The following is a 19,804-nucleotide window of genomic DNA, read 5'->3' on the forward strand; positions in this document are numbered from 1 at the left end:
GTTCAGTTGATACTACAGAGATTATATTTTGGCTGAAGACAGGTTTATGCAAATGTTTGGAATAATAATACCTGTGGAATGTTGCAGAGAGACCCATGTTTGCCTTGTAATGCAAGGGGCATTCACAGATGACACATGGGAAGGGGCATTTTTAATCTTCCCTGCCAACTGATTCTCCTTTGCAACACTTCCCTACCCCATTTCCCCCAGTCAGCCTTGAGATTTGCCTGAAGGGGAAATTAACTTGATACATCTATTGTAGAGAAGAATTAGTGGGAAGGGTAATCCTTCCCTTCCTCCTGCCTTCTAATTTCCACCCAATCTTGGGAACTAGAGACCCAGGCTGATGCTAGTAAATACAGTGGTACCTTGGGTTACAAACACTTTGGATTACAAACTCCGCTAACCTGGAAGTACGGTAGTACCTTGGGTTGAGAACTTTGCCCCAGGATGAGAATGGAAATCGTGCGGCGGCAGCGGAAGGCCCCATTAGTGAAAGCGCGCCTCAGGTTAAGAACTGTTTCAGGTTAAGAAAGGAACTCCAGAACGAATTAAGTTTGTAACCCGAAGTACCACTGTATGCAAAACAAACCAGCCCTCATATAACTACGGTAAATTCCTTGTTTTAGAAATTCTCTGTTGCTATAATTCTCAACTAGTTAGAAATAGGACTCTGCCCCTATTGTATATTAATTAATTTTGGGTATGGTTGAGACCTTGCTATTTCTTAAATAATAAAACTGTTTCCATTTTCTTCTTCATCCTCTCTTTAAGCCAAGTTTCAACTTTTATGTCATTGCCTCTCAGCCAATATTATTTTTACAATATTACCTAATTTTGTTATTGATTTGTTCAGCTGGTCACTTTATTGCCCGCTCTCAGCAGCTAATCAATATACTGTATTACTGAGACTGCCATTTCAAAAGCTGACGGAACTCTTAGTTCTTTGCTTGCAAGGAATTGTGATACAATTGTTTCTCACATAAAGTAGACATTGGCACTGACTTATTGCCATGAAGATTCTGTTTGACTGTCACTTGAGAGGCCGACTGAATTTTGCTGTGAGAATTATTCTAAAAAATCTGTAGTGATGTCTACTGATCTATAGTGATTAACATCAGTGCCAAGTTACAGTCCTAATTAGAAAGCTGTGACATGTTTTTTCCTGAATAAATATTTTCACTGTAGCGCCGACTCCTCCTTTGGGTCTGGCTTGTATTATTAACCCCCCTGTCCCCTCCCTACAAGATTTATAGAGAGAAACCAATTCTCATCCCCAGTTGCCTTCCCTCTGCACTTCAGAAACCCCCAGCTCTCTCCAGCACTCTTTGCCCTTTTATTAATTTCCCCAGTCCCTTCTCGTATGCATTCTGGAAAATCTGGGAGGGGATAGCTGTGTTAGTTTGTTTAGAACAAAAACAAGAGTTCTATGGCAACTTGAAGGCTGGAAAAATCCAAAATGTCCAGAGCGCAGCTCACAGTGAGTGGTCTTTTCTTTGTGAAAAGTACAGTTACAAAACTGTTCTAAACATGGTGTTTTGTAATCATGTAGATGGGGCATAGTCCAAAAATGTCACCACACTGTGGGCTTCTTTGTCTTGCTAGCTGCAGTCTAGGAACCGCTGAATGGTTGGTTGTTTCCCAGCTGCTTTTCCCCTCTCAAGGTACTCAACCTACCAGGTAGTAAAGTGGTTGTGAAGCAGAATTCCTATGAGAATTGTTTAGTGGAAGAACAGAATTCTGAGGACAGAATTCCAAAGGGGGGCTTTAGCTAGACTCTTGGGTGAAGAAAAAATGGTGACATTTTCGTGCATTGTCCTCAAAACTCCTGACATAGTAACACAGTATTAAAACAAGCTTGAACCACTATGAAATGTCAATGAAGAAACTAAATAACATGTATCATTTATTCATAGCTTGTTCCTACAGTTGCAATTGAAATTATTCGACCCCCATTGCAAATTGGGTTTTTTAATCAAAATTTACAGACTTTCAGCTGTTTTTGTTGCATTGACGAGGTATGTTTCACTTTTGAACTGGGAGTTACAAATTATTCCTCTGAATTCATTATATTGGATTAAAATGTAGGTCACTAACTTTTAAACTCTGTCATTAGCTGATATTTAGGGACAAGTATAAAATAATACGCTTGAAAACAAGGACATTTCTCTTAAATTAAGGAAAACTGTCTAATTACCCATATTGATGAGTAACCAGAAAATATCAGGCAGTAAGAATGATTTAAAAAAAAATAAAAATCCATTTTGACTGTTTTCCTGCTTTAATGTAACAGAGCTTTCAAATGATTTCACACTCTGAACGAGTCAGTTATTGAGGTGGGCTTCTTCCCAGAGACTGATGTAATTGGCAAAGCTAAAGTAAGCACCGTTCTTGTTTGCTGACCAAATATTATTTGTGGCATTCTAAATAGGGTTCCCATTAATACTAAAATACATGAAAAAAGCAGATTTTGACCATATTAAAAGGAATGAAGTTGTCTTTTATGTGTGTGACTCAGAAATTCAGCTGTACTTACTTTATAAATGAAGAAGAATGCTGTTGAATAAATATTCCGTAACAGATATTTAATCAGTTTTGAATATGCAGTAGGATGAGCTCTGCATGTAGATGCTTTGTGGGAATATGAAATAGAGAATAAAAAATAAGAAGATCTCTTAGTCGGTAACTAGCTATCCATTTGCTCTTTTCTGGTGGGGATAATACTCCCTACTTGCTTGAGATGGAGTACTTCAGTGCTCTACAATGCGGTCAATTTAAATTGTAACAGAGTAACAGAGACTGGAATCATCCTTGTAATATTATTTCTATTTTACCTTCAATAGACCAGGTGCAGCTGGGATAGGGAAACAAGAACAAGTAGACTGTAATAGATAGACAGCAATACCAGACCCCAAATAATAAGAGTTTTTTGCAAGCTAGACACAAAGGTGGACTTTGAGAGCTAAGCTTGCCCCCCTGTTTAGTTTGAATTACTTCCATTGGGGATTTCATGACCCTTCAGCCCAAGAAACCGGGGAAGCCAGTTTCACATCTTTCTCCTGTTCTGCAGGTGACTGCAAGCTGACTATTTTAAAAGGTGATGGAGGTGATCTGCTGCCCGAACTGCTCATTAATCAGCATTCATTATTATGACCAAGCTGTGGAAAAACCAAAGTGATGTTTTTTCCTGAGCAAGGACAGGCACAATCCAAAACATTATTCAGATACTTTACACTTTATGGGTTGGATCCTGAGTAAAGTTAGTTGACATTAACTCCCACTGATTTCTAATTGATATATTCCCTTTTTAGGGAAGTTTTAAATATTTAATGCTGTATTGTTTTTAACACTTGATTGGAAGCTGCCCAGAGTGGCTGGGGAAACTCAGCTAGATGGGCGGGGTATAAATAATAAATTATTATTATTATTATATAAGTTAAACAAACATCATCTGGACTGAACCCAGTGAGTTTGGGTACTTATTCAGTGCTCTGCTTAAGTCCGAGTACTTCGCTGTTCAATATGCAGCCATGCAAATAACTCTTCAACTCTATCAATAGACCCCTGACATTTAATACTTAGATTCTCTCTACCAAGATGCTAGCCTCTGGACTTTATAGCCTATCATTCCTTAACACGAGCCAGCTGATAGCCCCCCACCCTCCAGCTCCAGTTCTATTTTGGGGGTCAGAGTTTCCCTGCTGTTGCTCTCTATTATATTATCTACACACTTTGAAATCAATGTCGAGGATATTAACATCCTTCAGCAAAGGCACCTAGAATGTAGTGCTTAGGTATAATAAGACCCAAAGTTCAGGTCAGGAGATCAGGGGAAAGCTTGTCTAAACAGGTATATGTTCAAGGGCCAGCAGAATGCCAGTTTAGATGGGCGCCCTCTTATTTCAGCTGGGAGAGCGTTCCGCAATATTGATGTGCAAAAGCCACAAACCAAGAAGCATTCAGCCTTGGCAAAACTGCATAGGCTTCATTTGCAGTTCTTAATGCCATTACTGGGCAATGGAAAGGAAGTTGTTTTCTTTTTCGGGTTGACAGAGAATGGCTTGCCTAAGGCCAGCGAGTTAGTTCAGCCTCTTACAGGGCAATCCTATGTATGCCTACATACAAGTAAGTTCCAATGTGGTAAATGGGACTCACAATCTAAACTTGAAATCTAAACCTCTAAGTAAGCAAAACAAAACAACTCACCACCACTCCATCATTGATGGGGTGTTTGTGTCAATTGTGTTGACAACCGTAATCTAGTTCTGCCCAGTTTCAGTGAACATGCTGGTCAGGTTATGTGACCTGGTTGTTTCACACATTGATGCATGGAGAGCTTCTTTTAAAGTACAGTAAGTTGGGCAACAAGCTTTCCAAGCTGTAGCTGTCCCCACTTCCCCCATCCTGAGAAAAGTGCCGTCATATTCACAGCTGCTACACCCCAGCATGGGCGTAATCTTACTCCAATAGGTTTCCTGTTTTCCCCTTCTTTCAAACAGCGTGTGCAGCACATGCCACCCCAAAAGCACTTTCCTTGATTTATGTTGATTTATTTGCACCTTTAATTCAATTCAATTTTAGAAATGCCATATTGAATATTACTCTAGATATTTTAAATTCACTTTATGGCTGTATGTTATAATTTTCATTGTAAAGAGTAACATTTTGTGACCATGAATACTGACAGTTTGCCATGATGTATCATTTTATATTGTTTCTGCTGTTTGACCTCTGATCTAATGTGATTTATCCGTGCTGAATCTGTTTCCTCTCAGTCTTTTTTGCTTTGCTGATGGCATGGAACACGTTACATTTTTCTGATGTATCAAAATTAGCCCTTTTGTTATTTACTGGATTAGTGATGGTATTAATGAAAGTAACCTTTGCCTGCACATTGCCTCACATTCATTTCCCATGTACTAACGGGATATTGTGCTTTCAGCTCTAAACAAATCCAGATTATATCTTCTGAATCTTTCATTGTGAAATTATGGGGCTTGATTCAGGCCATGGTGGGTGCAGTACTTGCAGGTGGAGCATAAGACATAACAGAGCCAGTTCTCCCTTACATCCTTTGTGAGCAGACATTTAATGCACCTGATGTTTAGGTGTGATGGCAAGTCTCCATGCTTTGCATTTGTTGCGTGAGCAGAGGTGGCTGATTCCTCACAGTGGCTTGGTTGGGGAAGAAAGAGAGCTTTGTTGTACATACCCTGTAGTGATCCCTCTGTATGTAGTTACTGCAGTGTAGAGGACTGAGTCCTTGGGAAAGTTAGTAGCAGGTACTGCACTAAAATAGATGTTTATATCCATGTGAAAGAGATATGTCCATGCCTTTATCAAAAGGGTTGTTATGTAGCTCCAAGTTCCATTAGTGCAAACCTCCTTTTTGTGCTTATGACAGTTATAATATAAGTAGTTTAAAATGTTAATAATGCTTAAAAAAAAGAAAATCAGGATTCTAATATAAAATCAGGATTCTAACTGATAGTGATTAGGACTGCAGAACCAGAGTACGGTATTTATTTGAGATTAATTAACACAGGCTGTGATATATGTGAGGGACACGGGTGGCGCTGTGGTCTAAACCACTGAGCCTAGGGCTGGCCGATCAGAAGGTTGGTGGTTTGAATCCCCACAACGGGGTGAGCTCCCGTTGCTCGGTCCCAGCTAGCAAACCTGCCAACCTAGCAGTTTGAAAGCATGTCAAAGTACAAGTAGATAAATAGGTACCGCTCCGACGGAAAGGTAAATAGGTACCGCTCCGACGCTGCTTTGGTTTTGCTAGAAGCGGCTTTGTTATGCTGGCCACATGACCTGGAAAAACTGTCTGTGAACAAACGTCGGCTCCCTTGGCCAGTAAAGTGAGATGAGTGCTGCAACTCCAGAGTCATTCGCGACTTGACTTAACTGTCAGGGGTCCTTTTACCTTTTATGATATATGTGTAGCAAAACATTCCATTTATGTTGGTAGAGATCTGTATGTGTACTAAATGCAGACCAGATTCTCCTAACCTTTATGTCTGTTCAATATAATACTTATTTTGATTTGGCTTGGCTCATGGTTTCACCTCTCTAGTGATTACCATGATCCGGGGTGGGGGGAATCAAACCAATGCATTAATTTGGTAGAATATCATTGTTGCTTTGCACATAGAAAGCTGGCTTGATTACCGTAAATAAACAAAGTAATAGAGAGCATCTGGCTTTCCTCTTGTTTCTCATTACAATCTGACACAAACTCTTCTAGTCTGTTGACAAAACTAGATTTAGCTTCTATGGTTGCTGTTTACAAAGCAAACATTCATGCCCCATCCTGGTTTTATATTGATCTTTAGGCAAGTGATCAATTTGATCCAGTCTTCTGTCCATACCTGGTAGTGTTTGCTCTCTGCTTTGCATTCCAGCCCTTAAAATAACAACCTCTGTCCAACTATGAGAGCTTGAGGCAGCTGAGAAGTGGCCAGTGTCTGGTCTGAGTTAAATCCAAGCAGACAGCAAGTAAGAAAAGGATCTTTGATACCTCCATGAGAGGACAGTGCCGGCCAAAGCATTCTCTTCCTGGGGCAGCTACAATAAATGTATCCGAAGGCCTTGGAGGAGCTGGCTGGATGGCTAAAGGACTCTCACCTTATTTTGTAGTCTTAGGCTTCTGTGAATTGTTTGATAGAAGTAATGAAAAAGTTTAATCTGCCATGAGTCCTGCAGTGCTGTCAGGATTGGGATCGGGCTTGGATTGGCAGGCTTTGATGCAAAAGGAAAAGGATGAAACAGAGCAGGACCCTGAATGGTGGGAACTTTGAGTTGGAGGAGGGGATAATCTCACCTGTTCAACCCAAGTTCAGCCAAAGGGGCAGCAGGGATTCTGGGTCTGCCCTCGCAGCTTTCCTATGGAGTGGAGAGCCATTGGGAAGGATGTTGCTGGACTGCAACTCCCACCATGCCTAAGTGTTGGCCATGCTGTCTGGACCTGATATGAACAACACCTGAAGGCTAACCATTTCTGGTTTAGATGGTGAAAGATGTTGCTTTTTAATCCAAATGTCCCATCTGCTGACAGAGTTTTGGATAATGCTGTTTTAATTCCCATTTTGTTTCCTCCACACTTGTCTCAGAAATATATTGTAGAGAAGGGTTTCCTAAAATGGAAGCCTTTGAGGGTAGGGAGATATGGTTGGTGGAAAGTAGGTGGTCTTGGCTACCTTATGGGACTGCAAATTTTTAAAAAAGGTAAAGGACCCCTGACAGTTAAGTCCAGTTGCAGACGACTCTGGGGTTGTGGCGCTCATCTCACTTTCAGGCTGAGGGAGCCGGCGTTTGTCTGCAGACAGCTTTCTGGGTCATGTGGCCAGCATGACTAAGCCGCTTCTGGCTCAATGGAACACCGACACCAGAGCAGTGCACAGAAACACTGTTTATGCTGTTTACCTTCCCGCCGGAGCGGTACCTATTTATCTACTTGCACTTTTGGGTGTGCTTTCGAACTGCTAGGTTGGCAGAAGCTGGGGCCGAGCAATGGGAGCTCACTCCGTCATGGGGATTCGAACTGCCGACCTTCTGATTGGCAAGCCCAAGAGGCTCAGTGGTTTAGACCACAGCGAAACCTGCATCCCTCCCTCCCAATTTAGCTGCAAATAAATGGATGGGATGGTGCCTGATCAGATTCTGTCTGAAGAGGTAAGGTTGGGGTGGTAGATGGCATGTCTCTTTATCCCACATATTCTGAATCTCTCAAAGGGAGCTTGGAGGGAAAACTTCAGCTATAAACAAAAGCACAATGGAATATATTCTTAAGGATGCTCTGCATTTCCATTAAACATCTGTTAATACACTTCATACTCTTTCGTTATGGATATGCAGGTTACACCTGGCACTGTGTATTAAATATGGTTTTGTTTTTTGTTTTGCAGGCTACTGATTAACTGGAAGTTCCATGGCCTAAGGAACAATTAATTACATCTCCCCAACTTACTCTTCCAAGGCATGTAGCAAGAAACAAGGTGGGGTATAGGTATATCCTATGATGGAAGTGTTTGCTTGTGAGAGAAGAAAACTGTGCTATTACAAACAAATACTCAAGCATTATGTGGCAATCTACCATAAACAGCATTCTGAAGGCCATTAATAATACAGCTGTGTTGTATGCTGTAAGTCTGCTGTGAAGATATAGCAGTGTTTTGCTTTTCTTTCAGTGCTATGATGTAATTCATAGTATTTGAGGGAAAGCAGGGTAGTGTCTGAAGCCTGTGTCTCAAGATGCTCTCTGAAGAGAGACGGCAGTGTCTGCATTTGGTCTTTGGCAGAGTTTTCAGTCCACCAGAAAGGAAATGGCGATGAAGATAAAGCACCCTAGATGCCAGTTATGAAAGTACAAAGAAATTGGATGCACACAACTCTCTCTTCCAAAAATGTGAAGAAAAGCTGTTCAGTGTTTTTATTTACCACATGAGAAAGAAATGACTGATAGCAGAAAACCCTGGGAGAGAGGCATTTGTATCCCTGCTTCTGTGGAGTTTCTTAACATAAATTATGACATTATACAGAAAAGCTACAAAAACAACACTATACATAACCACTTATATAAAGCATGTGACTCTTTTGCAAATAAAGACAAATGTTTAGAAACTGGAATTCCTTCTTCACTGGAAAGAACTGTGTATGCTGAAATTCAGTTACAAATGGATGGATCTCAAGTTGAGTTGAAGCCACTAAGAAGCCAGTCCTCAGTAAATAAAAATGAAAATGAAACTGAGAGTGCTGATTTCAAGTATGTTAAAGAGAGAAAGAACATCTCAAAAAGTTTGTGTACCTTGCACAACAGCTTCATTTGGAACGAATGCTTACAGCCAGTACAGGCTTATAATGATTGCACCAATATTTCTGCAGTTTGCACTTGTAAAACAGTGGAACTACCAGTTACCTGTGGGAATAAAACTGGACAACAGTTGTGTGATTCCTATGGCACTACAGTGGATAACTATTTGTATTTGGAAAGAACAACCCCAAAACTCAACATGGCATGCTCAGGTCACAATTTTTCTAGCGGTAATATTACTGGAAGACTGCCTTCAAAGCCCAGTTTGAGCCATTATCAAAACTGCAACGAAGGCCACGGAGAAGAAATGGATGAAGATTCTTCTCGTACTAAGAAAGAGCGCTCCACGTTATTAGTCAGAAGATTTTGCAAAAATGACAAGGAGGTTAAGAAATCGGTCTATACTGGAACAAGAGCTATTGTTAAAACTTTACCGTCGGGGCACATAGGAGCTGTCGCTTGGAGTTGTCTTGACCGGAAGAGAACCCACGATGAATTAAGGCACTCTAGGATTATATCAGAAGAATTAATTGCCTTTCAGATTTCAGTGAGCCAAGCGTTAAGTTCTTGCCTTCTGCAGTCCATATGGCATGGGGTAAGTGTCTTTTTATAACTTTCAGATGCCTTTCTAAACTTAGTGCTTGAGCGAGAGCAGCTGGTTGGGTGCTTCTGTAGAGCCATCTTCATGATGATGCTGTTGCTTCTATGTACCTGGACAGTGCCAGGAGTGGGTCTGGGTTCTGGTGAGATTGGAATTGGAGGGGTGCACCAGTGGAACCAATGCAGCACTTCTGCCAGGGTACCCATGCAGTCCTCCCCCTCCCCACCACTATCCAGGCATCCTCCTCCTGACAGGTGTTAGGAGGACAGCTTTGCACCATCCCCCCCAAAAAAAAATGCCTGTCACATCTGTGCTTGAGAAATTCAAGACTGAAAAATCACATTATGTTTAATGATCTAGTTTGCCTCTAAATTAAAGCAAGAAATTACAATCCATCTCTATCAGTTCTTTTAAAATAAATGTGGCAAGAGCTTTAATACTTAAACATTTATTTTCTTTGTGTGTGTGGATAAAGTATATATTGCTATCAAAACCATCTAGAGTTGACGGCTCTGCTTAAGTGTGTGGTGCATGTTGTTGGTTAGTAGCTATCTCTACTATTCTCAGCAAGAAACCACAACTTCAGATTATGGTTTGTTGGCAGTAAGCATGCCATAGTTAAGCTGTGGGCAGCCTTTACATACAATGCTAAGCCATGGTTTAATAAACCATAGCTTAATAAACCATTGTTTAGAATTATGTGTGAACCAGGCTGTGAGAACAGAAAGCTGGACTAAATAGGACTTTAGTCAGATTCATCCAGGCCCTTCCTGTGCTCTTATTTGCTTCTTCTGTCTTCTTGAGACCGAGAACAAGACTAAATTATTATTGCCTTACTTTATGTGCATTAATATATGAGGGACTGATTTGGTGAGAACTTGCCTTGAGACAAATGGGAGATTTTATGGGCATTAGCTCTTCCAGTTGTGTGATTCTGTGAAAATACATTTATCTGTATGTTAATTCTGGTTCTGGCACATTTTCATTATAGGAAAATACTTCATTTTCAAATCTTGTTATAAACCATGTTTGTGACCAGATTCAAATAGATTACTTTTATGCCTTTAAAAAAATAATTTAAAAATGCATGCTTAAAAAAAATCTTTATTTCTTAGTGGCTGAACACATTGACATCAAAATTTAGTTTTAGTAATTGAGTACTTGGAGGCAATGTCATATGCAATAACATTGATATAATCTTTCTACATGGGCAGGGGAAGTGCATACTAATAGTTGTAAAATGCAGAGCAAGCTTATTTTGCCACAAATGCAAATATTAGTTAACACACAAGGCAGCTGCCCTATTTGTGTACACGTGGTTTTTCCTATACTGAGATGATGGCAGTCAAAAGGCTGGTCTGATATTCTGCTATTGCTGGTATGGTTTTTATGATGCTAATTCTGTTTGGTTAACTTTAGTTGTGGTTTATGTTTTTCCTCATTAACACAGCTTGCATTTTAATTAATTGTAGAAAGGTAGGTTATTATCATTGGAAGACAGAAAACGAATAAAGCTTCTGAGAGAGTTAAAAGATGAAAATATTCAAGCTATTACCTTGGTGTGAAGAAAGACCACAGACTGCCTGACTGACTAATCAACGCTTAAACAGTCTGTTTCTGCTCTCCTACATAGCCTGTCTTGCAAGCCTCACTTGCTTAGTATTTCAGGTTGTATATGTGGTATGTTTTGAAAACTGGCTTGGCTTGTAGTTGTGCTTTCAACTCCTTTTCACTCAAAACGCCTTTCCTTCAAGCACAGACCCCTGACACCAGCACTGGGCACTTCTGTCCTCATCTCCCTCTGGGGATGTTTCTTTGGCAGAAATAATTATTTATGGTATGGTAACTATTTAAGAACTTCCCATATGGTATGCTGAGTTGACTTGCACAATACTGTACGCTACTCAGCTACAGCTTGCGGTTAGTGGGAAAAGAGCTTAACCATGACTCCTGGTTTAAAAGAGTTAAAATTATAATAATTATTTATTGAATTTATATACTGCCCTCTACCCAGAGGTCTCGGGGCGGTTCACAGAATAAAATCCAAAATATAAAACCACAAAATACATAATCAAAATAACAACAACCCAATAACACCCCCCAACCCACCCACCCCCTTTTAAAGGGCAATATTAAAAGTTGGCCTTTCCATCCCCTTCCCTTTTCCTCCTTCTTGTATGTGGTATGACCAGTGCTTTTTTTCTAGAAAAATAGATGCCGGTACTCACCATGTGGTTGTTACAGTAAGTGCCACACCCTTTGTCAACAACAAAAAGAGGTGCTGGTACTGCATGCTCTTGAGTACTCCATGGAAAAAAGCACTGGGTATGACTACATACACTGATATAGTTTCAAGTGCTATATGAATAAAAAATTAATTGTCATAATAATCAAATGATTAGTAGTCAAATGATTCCTGTGGATATAAAAAATATCCATTGCTAGCATTAATATATCATGTGCCCTATCTATCTATCTATCTATCTATCTATCTTGTCTATCTGTCTCTGTCTGTCTATCTATGTATCTATATTATATAAAATCTCTTTTTTAAAGTGTTTTTTGATGGTGAGATTTTTTGCTCTGAAGCTCCGCCGTAATGAGTTTAACATCCATATTAGGAGTTAAAGGCCATACTCATCTGACTTGTTCTAAGCTCCATCAAGATGCCAAAAGCAGTGTCCGAAGAGTGCCAAACTTAGCAGAGATTTAAGGGAAATTCCACATGATTGTGACTCAGTGAATCCAAGGCAGGGAAGTGTGGTGGGTGGGTGGGTCGGTGGAATGCCCTCATCAATGTCCAAACCCCATCAGTTTAATTCAGCAGCATGGAATTGATTTTGCCAGCTGCTTTCAAAAACTATTAAATGAGCAAGTTATAAATAAATAAAGCAAGGTAGCCATTGAAACACCTGATAAAAGAGGGCAGTCTTCTTTAAACTAAGTAAAGTGGCAGGGTGGCAAAAACCTTCCGTTTCATTTCTGTTATTTAAAAGAGAGAATAATGGAATAAAACACAGGGGTTAGAAACAATTTATTCCAGTCACAGGTTGCAAAGGGAGTTGCAGATGTGGGAATCATCCAAATGCCTTAATCAGTGACCAAACTTTCAAGGCCGTCACAGTTTGGTTTCTTTTTCAGCTTGCTGCTCAGCGATGCCTGTAGCATTTATTTTTTAAACCAAATTTATATGCCACTTGATTGTAGTAAAACCTCTAAGCCGCGTCATGCTCTGCCATTGCAGAGTAATACAATTGGTCTGCTTCAACTCTCCAAGGGCCATGTGATAAAGTGGGCGTGGCCAAGTTGGGGAAGTGGGCGTGGCCAAAGCGAGAAATTTAATACCTTTCCTACAACTGCCACAAAGTATATTTATACCAGATGGGTGGGGTATAAATCATAAATTATTATTATTATACTTTACTTCTTCCTTCTTCTTTATATTGATTTTACTTCTTTATGCCAAATCATTGTGCTCATTGATTCAGTTAACTCCCCCAATTCATTCCATTCAATCCACAAATGAACCCCTCCCTTCATTAAGCCCTATAGTATTTTTAACTATTTCCCCATATATATTCCTTCAAAGACCTTCAAAGTTCCTTTCTTCCCACCCAAAATGTCTTCAGATGCATTCAGTTTTCTCACCAATGGGTGCTGATGAATTCATTACCTTGATCCATTTCACTGTAGCTGCATGGTTTCTTCCCCTTTGATGATTTGGATGATATTCAGAATCAGGATGGGGGCCCCCCGCAAAGCTGGATCCCCATCCTGGTCCATCCCATGTGAGTCAGGGGACACCAGAGCCTCTCCCGAGCTCCAAGGAGAGACACATCTGCAAACCCAGAGACTTCACAGGTGGAAACTACATTACCCTGAAGGAGCCAACTGCTACAGTGGCAGGCACCAACCCTTTAACTGGCTAGGAGACAGCCTCAGAGGCTGCTGATTCTGGTAAGCACCTACCTATAAAATTCACCCACTTGCTCTAGGATCTTGCTGAGACTACATGAGGCTTCAACTCCAGGAGCAATACTGGTGGTCCTGAACCCACACCTTGGACTAACTTCAGGGTGCATTTGTCTTTGGAATCAGGAGTTGATCTTCCTTTGCTTGGACCATCACTCCTCCTTAGTGATGGGCATCTCTGTGGATCACAAAAGTTTCAGGGGGGTGAAGATGGATCCTGTTCAGGATGAGTGAACTGGCTATCCCTACAACCTTAAGGTAAAGGTAAAGCGACCCCTGACCATTAGGTCCAGTTGTGACCAACTCTGGGGTTGCGGCGCTCATCTCGCTTTATTGGCCGAGGGAGCCGGCGTACAGCTTCCGGGTCATGTGGCCAGCATGACTAAGCCGCTTCTGGCGAACCAGAGCAGTGCACGGAAATGACGTTTACCTTCCCGCCGGAGTGGTACCTATTTATCTACTTGCACTTTGTGCTTTCGAACTGCTAGGTTGGCAGGAGCAGGGACTGAGCAACGGGAGCTCACCCCATCACGGGGATTCGAACCGCCGACCTTCTGATTGGCAAGTCGTAGGCTCTGTGGTTTAAGCCACAGCGCCACACGCGTCCCTCCCTACAACCTTACTGGGGCCTAATTAAGTGCTTTTTTACAGGTTATTTACAGGCCCAGAAAGTGTCAAACAGCATCAGGTACCAGAGACCTCAATCATCTCAAAGTGCAGCTTGGGGGGCAGGGCATGTGCTCAGTTGTTGCCCCAAAGACTCTGATACATATGATTTGTAAGTCACCGCACATAGGGGAAGGGGAGCCCTTGAAAACACATCCCTCCAGTCTGTCTGGAGGTAAGGCTCTCCCATCACCCTCCGATTCTGAGGTTGACTCCCCTATAGCTTCTCCTGTCGCACAGCCATGCAGGAGCATGGTGACTACCAAATCTGCTATGGACCATTTATGGAGGGTTGTCTAGGAGCTGCCCAGGGTCCTGATTTGCCTTGCTTTCCATGACTCAGGTAACTACTATCACTTCCCCATCAGAGCAGATCATGTGGAATTTTTTAAGGTGAGGGGGGTGGGAGAATACCTGATCTATTTCTATTTTTAGGGAACTTTTGATACCTATGCTACTAATTACTTATGTGGATTTAATTTTAGATAAAATGTGCTATTATTGGTACAGTAGTACTATAACATAACAGTTGTAACAATATGTTAAAGGTAAGTAAACATTTATCAGCTTTAGAGATTAACCCATAAGTAGTAGCAGTTGCCAGGCCATTAGCATGTTCACCTCTACATAGCTCCAGCCTTATTTCAGATACTGTGATATATCAAAATACCATGATGTTTAAGTGGTGATAGCCCAGCCCTACTGTCTAGCCAATGAGGTAAAATTGTCTAATGGGTAAAACCTAAAAGGTGTATGTTGTATGACTCCTATTAAATCTTTTAATTTGAAAGTGAGATGGATATACCCTCTGGTGGAGAAAACTATTACTACAGAACCCTTGCTATACTGGGATAATAAACAGCTTGTTTTCATAGAATTGACATTTTCTGATACAGTGGTACCTCGCAAGACAAATGCCTCGCAAGACGAAAAACGCGCAAGACGAAAGAGTTTTCAGTTTTTTGAGTCGTTCCGCAAGACAATTTTCCCTATGGGCTTGCTTCACAAGACGAAACGTCTTGTGAGTTCTTGCGAGTTTGTTTCCTTTTTCTTAAAGCCGCTAAGCAGCTAAGCTGTTGATGGCCGCTAAGCCGTTAATAGCCGCTAAGCCGCTAAGCCGCTAATAGCCGCTAAACCGCTAATAGCTGTGTTTCGCAAGACGAATAAATCGCAAGACGAAGAGACTCGCAGAACGGATTAATTTCGTCTTGCGAGGCACCACTGTATGCTCTAGTCTTGGTAGATTTAGAGAGAGATTTTATTTTCAGAAGTATGTGGATTGTGAAAAGAGATTGTAAAACAAAGTCATTGTGTTTGTAAGTGCAGCATGTGACTAATTGTTCTGCATAACGTTTAATGTTCTGCTTTTTACAAACACCAGGTATTAGGCTTTTGTTTAATTTGGTATTTGATGACTGAGGACTTCAGATTGCAGCCTCATTTATCCTAAGATTTTCCTAATCTTTTGCATATTAAAAATGGTGAGTTATATTAAAAATATTCCTGAGAGATAGCTGTGTTGTTGTTTGCTGCAAGTGACTTAACACAGCACAAAATATGTGAGACAAGCACACTTGAATTGAACAACAACAAAAATTTACACATATAGACCTTGCACAATAACTATTTTCTTAATTTTGGTCAAATAAATATGAAATGGACTACTTCTGAACTTTGTCCTATTCTCAAAACAAATGCAGCACCAGCTAAATCACAAGACAAAGGTTAATAAAAGGATATGAACGTATGAGGCAAAATCTTGCCTTTGATACCTGCTTCTAAAAACTATAACCACATGAAATGTTTCATGTTTCATATTTTTTGAAGACGTGGAAGCTGTAAAACTCAGAAGTTGCAGTAAGTAAGCATACTACTAAATGACTTTTCTCTTAATGGCTGAACAGATGTGACCCACAACATTCTGTTACAGTGGTGCCTCGCAAGACGAAAATAATTCGTTCCGCGAGTCTTTTCGTCTTGCGATGTTTTTTGTCTTGCGAAGCACGGTCCGTCACAACTGCGCCTCTTCAAGCGGCTTTAAGAAAAAAGCGCAAGACGTTTTCGTCTTGCGAAGCAAGCCCATAGGGAAATTCATCTAGCGAAGCAACACAAAACCGAAAAACCCTTTCGTCTAGCGAGTTTTTCGTCTTGCGAGGCATTCGTCTTGTGGGGCACCACTGTATTAAAGATATAATCAGTAATCTTTTTGGCTAAAAAAATGAGGTGCTAGTACTCATATCTTGATAAAAGTGATATGGGTGTCACATCAGCACAAACTGGTTGTCACAGGCAGCAATCAATCAATTAATAGGTGACAATACTCTTTGCTGATGAGTACTATAAGGAAAAAAAGCACACTGGGCATAATAAGAGCTCACTTTTTCATTATTATTATTATTACTTGTAGCTTCTGAAAAGATGCTAGAGTTAGGCTGTTTCCTAATCCTCCAGTTCTCTGCACTGAATTGCATTTCCGTTTCTATGTTCTTTGCCTGGTTATTTGAGGAAACAACTTCTACTAGAATGTAACTAGCAAGCCAAAAGAGTATAGTGACATTTTCCTAGCATCCCATAGTGACACAAACCCTTGTCCAGATTTAACTAAAGTGGCTTAAATTATAAAACTAAGTTTGAGATACTATAAAAATACTTAACAAACAATGAACACCATATATACAATATGTATGTTACACAGGTATTTCCTTCTCTCTGTGTGGATACCTGAATATTTTCATTAATGGTTATGAACCAATATTCAAATACCTGTTCAGCTTAGGGGATTTTTATTAGTATTTTGAAAATAGTTGGCTGCAGTTGCGGCTGCAGTATTGGAATCCTCAGTTATGCCTTTTTTGCTTTCTTTTAGCAATATACTGGTACACTTCTTATGGTTTTTGTTCTCAGTCTTGGGTTGTTGAAATTTGAATTTCTGGCCAGCAGGTGGAGACTGAATAAAACTTTCAGCATTTATTTTATAGCTGGCTTTATTCTGAGCAAGGGAAGCAAACCTCAAACAACCCGAGCGTTTTCAAAGATATGATAATGAAAATAAAACAGTATTGTTTAATCCCACCACCAGAAATGCACTTTTGCCCAGGTTTCTGGCAATGGCAACACCATCATCACTCCCTTACTCACTCACCCAGCTTCCCAGTCTACCCTCACTGGCGGGAGTTAATTAATGATTTCAGCCCAAGGTCTTTCGTAGGCCTTGGCTTAAAGGTAAAGGTAAAGGGACCCCTGACCATTATTAGGTCCAGTCGTGGCGCTCATCTCGCTTTATTGGCCGAGGGAGCCAGCGTACAGCTTCCGGGTCATGTGGCCAGCATGACTAAGCCGCTTCTGGCGAACCAGAGCAGCGCACGGAAACGCCGTTTACCTTCCTGCCGGAGCAGTACCTATTTATCTATTTGTACTTTGAGGTGCTTTTGAACTGCTAGGTTGGCAGGAGCAGGGACCGAGCAACGGGAGCTCACCCCATCGTGGGGATTCGAACCGCCAACATTCTGATCAGCAAGTCCTAAGTTCTGTGGTGTAACCCACAGCACCACTAAGCATTGAACATTCTATATTCAAAGCATGGTAGGGCTGCCATTTCCCAGACATTACAGGGATTTCAAAGGCAAAATTGACATCCAGCCGGGGGGGGGGGCGGTTTCCAAAATGTGACATTTTGTCCTGGATCTTAAAATTGAAAATCTGCAGGAGTTTTTGTAAAAAACACACACAACAACTCCTAGTTTTTACTTTTTGAAATACAGTGGTACCTTGATTCACGAAGTTAATCCATTCTGGAAGTCTGTTCAACTCCTGAAACCATTCGAAAACCAAGTCGTGGCTTCTGATTGGCTGCAGGAGCCTCCTGTACTCAAGCTACATCGGGTGTTTGGCTTCCGAAAAACTTTCACAAACCAGAACATTTACTTCCGGGTTTGTGGCGTTCGGGAGCCGATTTGTTCATCAATTAAGCTGTTTGAGAATCCAGGTTCTACTGTATAGCACCCCTAAGATATAGTTCCAGCTTTCTATGTATCTGCAAGTTTCTTTAAAACACTTCAAATCTTTCCGAGGCTGGAGAGAGGGAAAGCACACAGTGTCGTTTTACAAGTGTTTTTAAACCATCCATATTTTATTTATTTGCTGCAATATTAGTCTCATATTTTTTTAATGCCAAAGCCTGCTCAAGGCAGTCTGAATAATAAATGATAAAATGGCACAATACAGCCAAAACACAGTTTTCAAAATCTCAACAATACAGTGGTGCCCCGCAAGACGAATGCCTCGCAAGACGAAAAACTCGCTAGACGAAAGGGTTTTGCGGTTTTTGAGCTGCTTCGCAAGATGAATTTCCCTATGGGCTTGCTTCGCAAGACGAAACGTCTTGCGTTTTTTGCAAGTTTGTTTCCTTTTTCTTAACACCCTTAATACAGTTGCGACTTGACTTCGAGGAGCAACTCATAGAACGCAGTGTGGTAGCCTTTTTTGAGGTTTTTGGCGATTTTTGAAGCTTTCCCAAAACTTTTCCGACACCGTGCTTCGCAAGACGAAAAATTCGCTAGACGAAAAAACTCACGGAACGAATTAATTTCATCTTGCGAGGCACCACTGTAGTAGCAGCAATACTAAAACTAGACTGTAAAACACAACAGCAGATGAAACAACAGCAACCTTGCTGTCTCTGCTACTTCTGTTCTTTGTTGTTCTAACTTTCAGCAGTCAATCTCATAATGAAAAGTATTTGGGTTACTTTTTGTCTTTTGAATGAAAACCTTTCACGTTTGTTTTACCTACATCTTGTTGAATGGGGATCTTAATTTGATAAAAAAATGGTATTTCCCAGATAGCATCAGACTTTATAAGTGTGTGTGTGTGTGTTTGTTTGTTTGCTTGCTTGCTTGCTTGCTAAATGTGTTACATTTTGCAGAAAATAATTTTTAATATTCCATCCGTATGTTTCTTTCACTCTGGTGGCAAGATTTCATCTGTATCCAGTGTTGATGGGAAAGACTCAGAGTAATTGGCTACAGTGGCTTCAGGAGATAAAATAATCAATTAGGAGAGTAGAAACCAAGAGAAGCAGAGGGCTCCAAATCATGGTTTGGAGAACTGTCTGATCTAAGCCAGTATTTTCCCATGAGAGAGGGTTCATGACCTTTGCTTTGCAGTTGAAAAACAATACCCTTGAAGGATACACCAGTTAGAATCAAACCATTTAAAAAAATTAAAACTACACACTGATTAACTATTGTTTATTGGTTAATTGTTTGCATAGGCTGGGTGGAATAGAAAAGTTCTCAGCAAGCATTAAAAAGTTGGCACAGAAGGTGCCTGTTGAATCTCTGTTGGCAGAATGTTCTACAGGGACAAGGCTTTGTTTCTTGTTGTTGTCAAATGAGCCTCACCAACTCGAGCAGCAACAAATGATGTTCCTGCAGAGCAGGCTTCCTCACACTCAGCCCTCCAGATGATTTTGGCCTACAATTCCCATGATCCCTAGCCAGCAGGACCAGTGGTCAAGGATGATGGGAATTGTAGTCTCAAAAACATCTGGAGGGCCGAGTTTGAGGAAGCCTGCTGCAGAGGATCTAGGTGATCAAGCTGGGATATATGGGCTTAGTTTGCAGAGAAGATACATAGCACAAACCAAGCACAGCCTTACGCTGGGAATTCACTTTTACCAACAAACAACTGCACCTGCAACAGCCTGCTACATATTCTGCAGAGTTCAAGATTAACCCTTTGGTTACCAC

General features: G+C 40.8%; 1 protein-coding gene across 4 annotated transcripts in view; it reads left to right on the top strand.

Moving 5' to 3' along the window:
- Positions 1–19,804, top strand: part of PLCE1 (phospholipase C epsilon 1) — a 143,237-nt gene that overhangs the window by 21,114 nt on the left and 102,319 nt on the right. For all 4 annotated transcript variants that reach the window (XM_082221997.1, XM_082221996.1, XM_082221995.1 and 1 more), the window contains one exon: positions 7,911–9,410. In XM_082221997.1, coding sequence (XP_082078123.1) covers positions 8,457–9,410 — 954 coding nt within the window. In that variant the 5' untranslated portion in view covers positions 7,911–8,456. The remainder of the gene's footprint in view (positions 1–7,910; positions 9,411–19,804) is intronic.

The sequence above is a fragment of the Podarcis vaucheri genome (genome assembly GCF_965113315.1).
Source record: "Podarcis vaucheri genome assembly, chromosome: 5".
NCBI lineage: Eukaryota > Metazoa > Chordata > Lepidosauria > Squamata > Lacertidae > Podarcis > Podarcis vaucheri.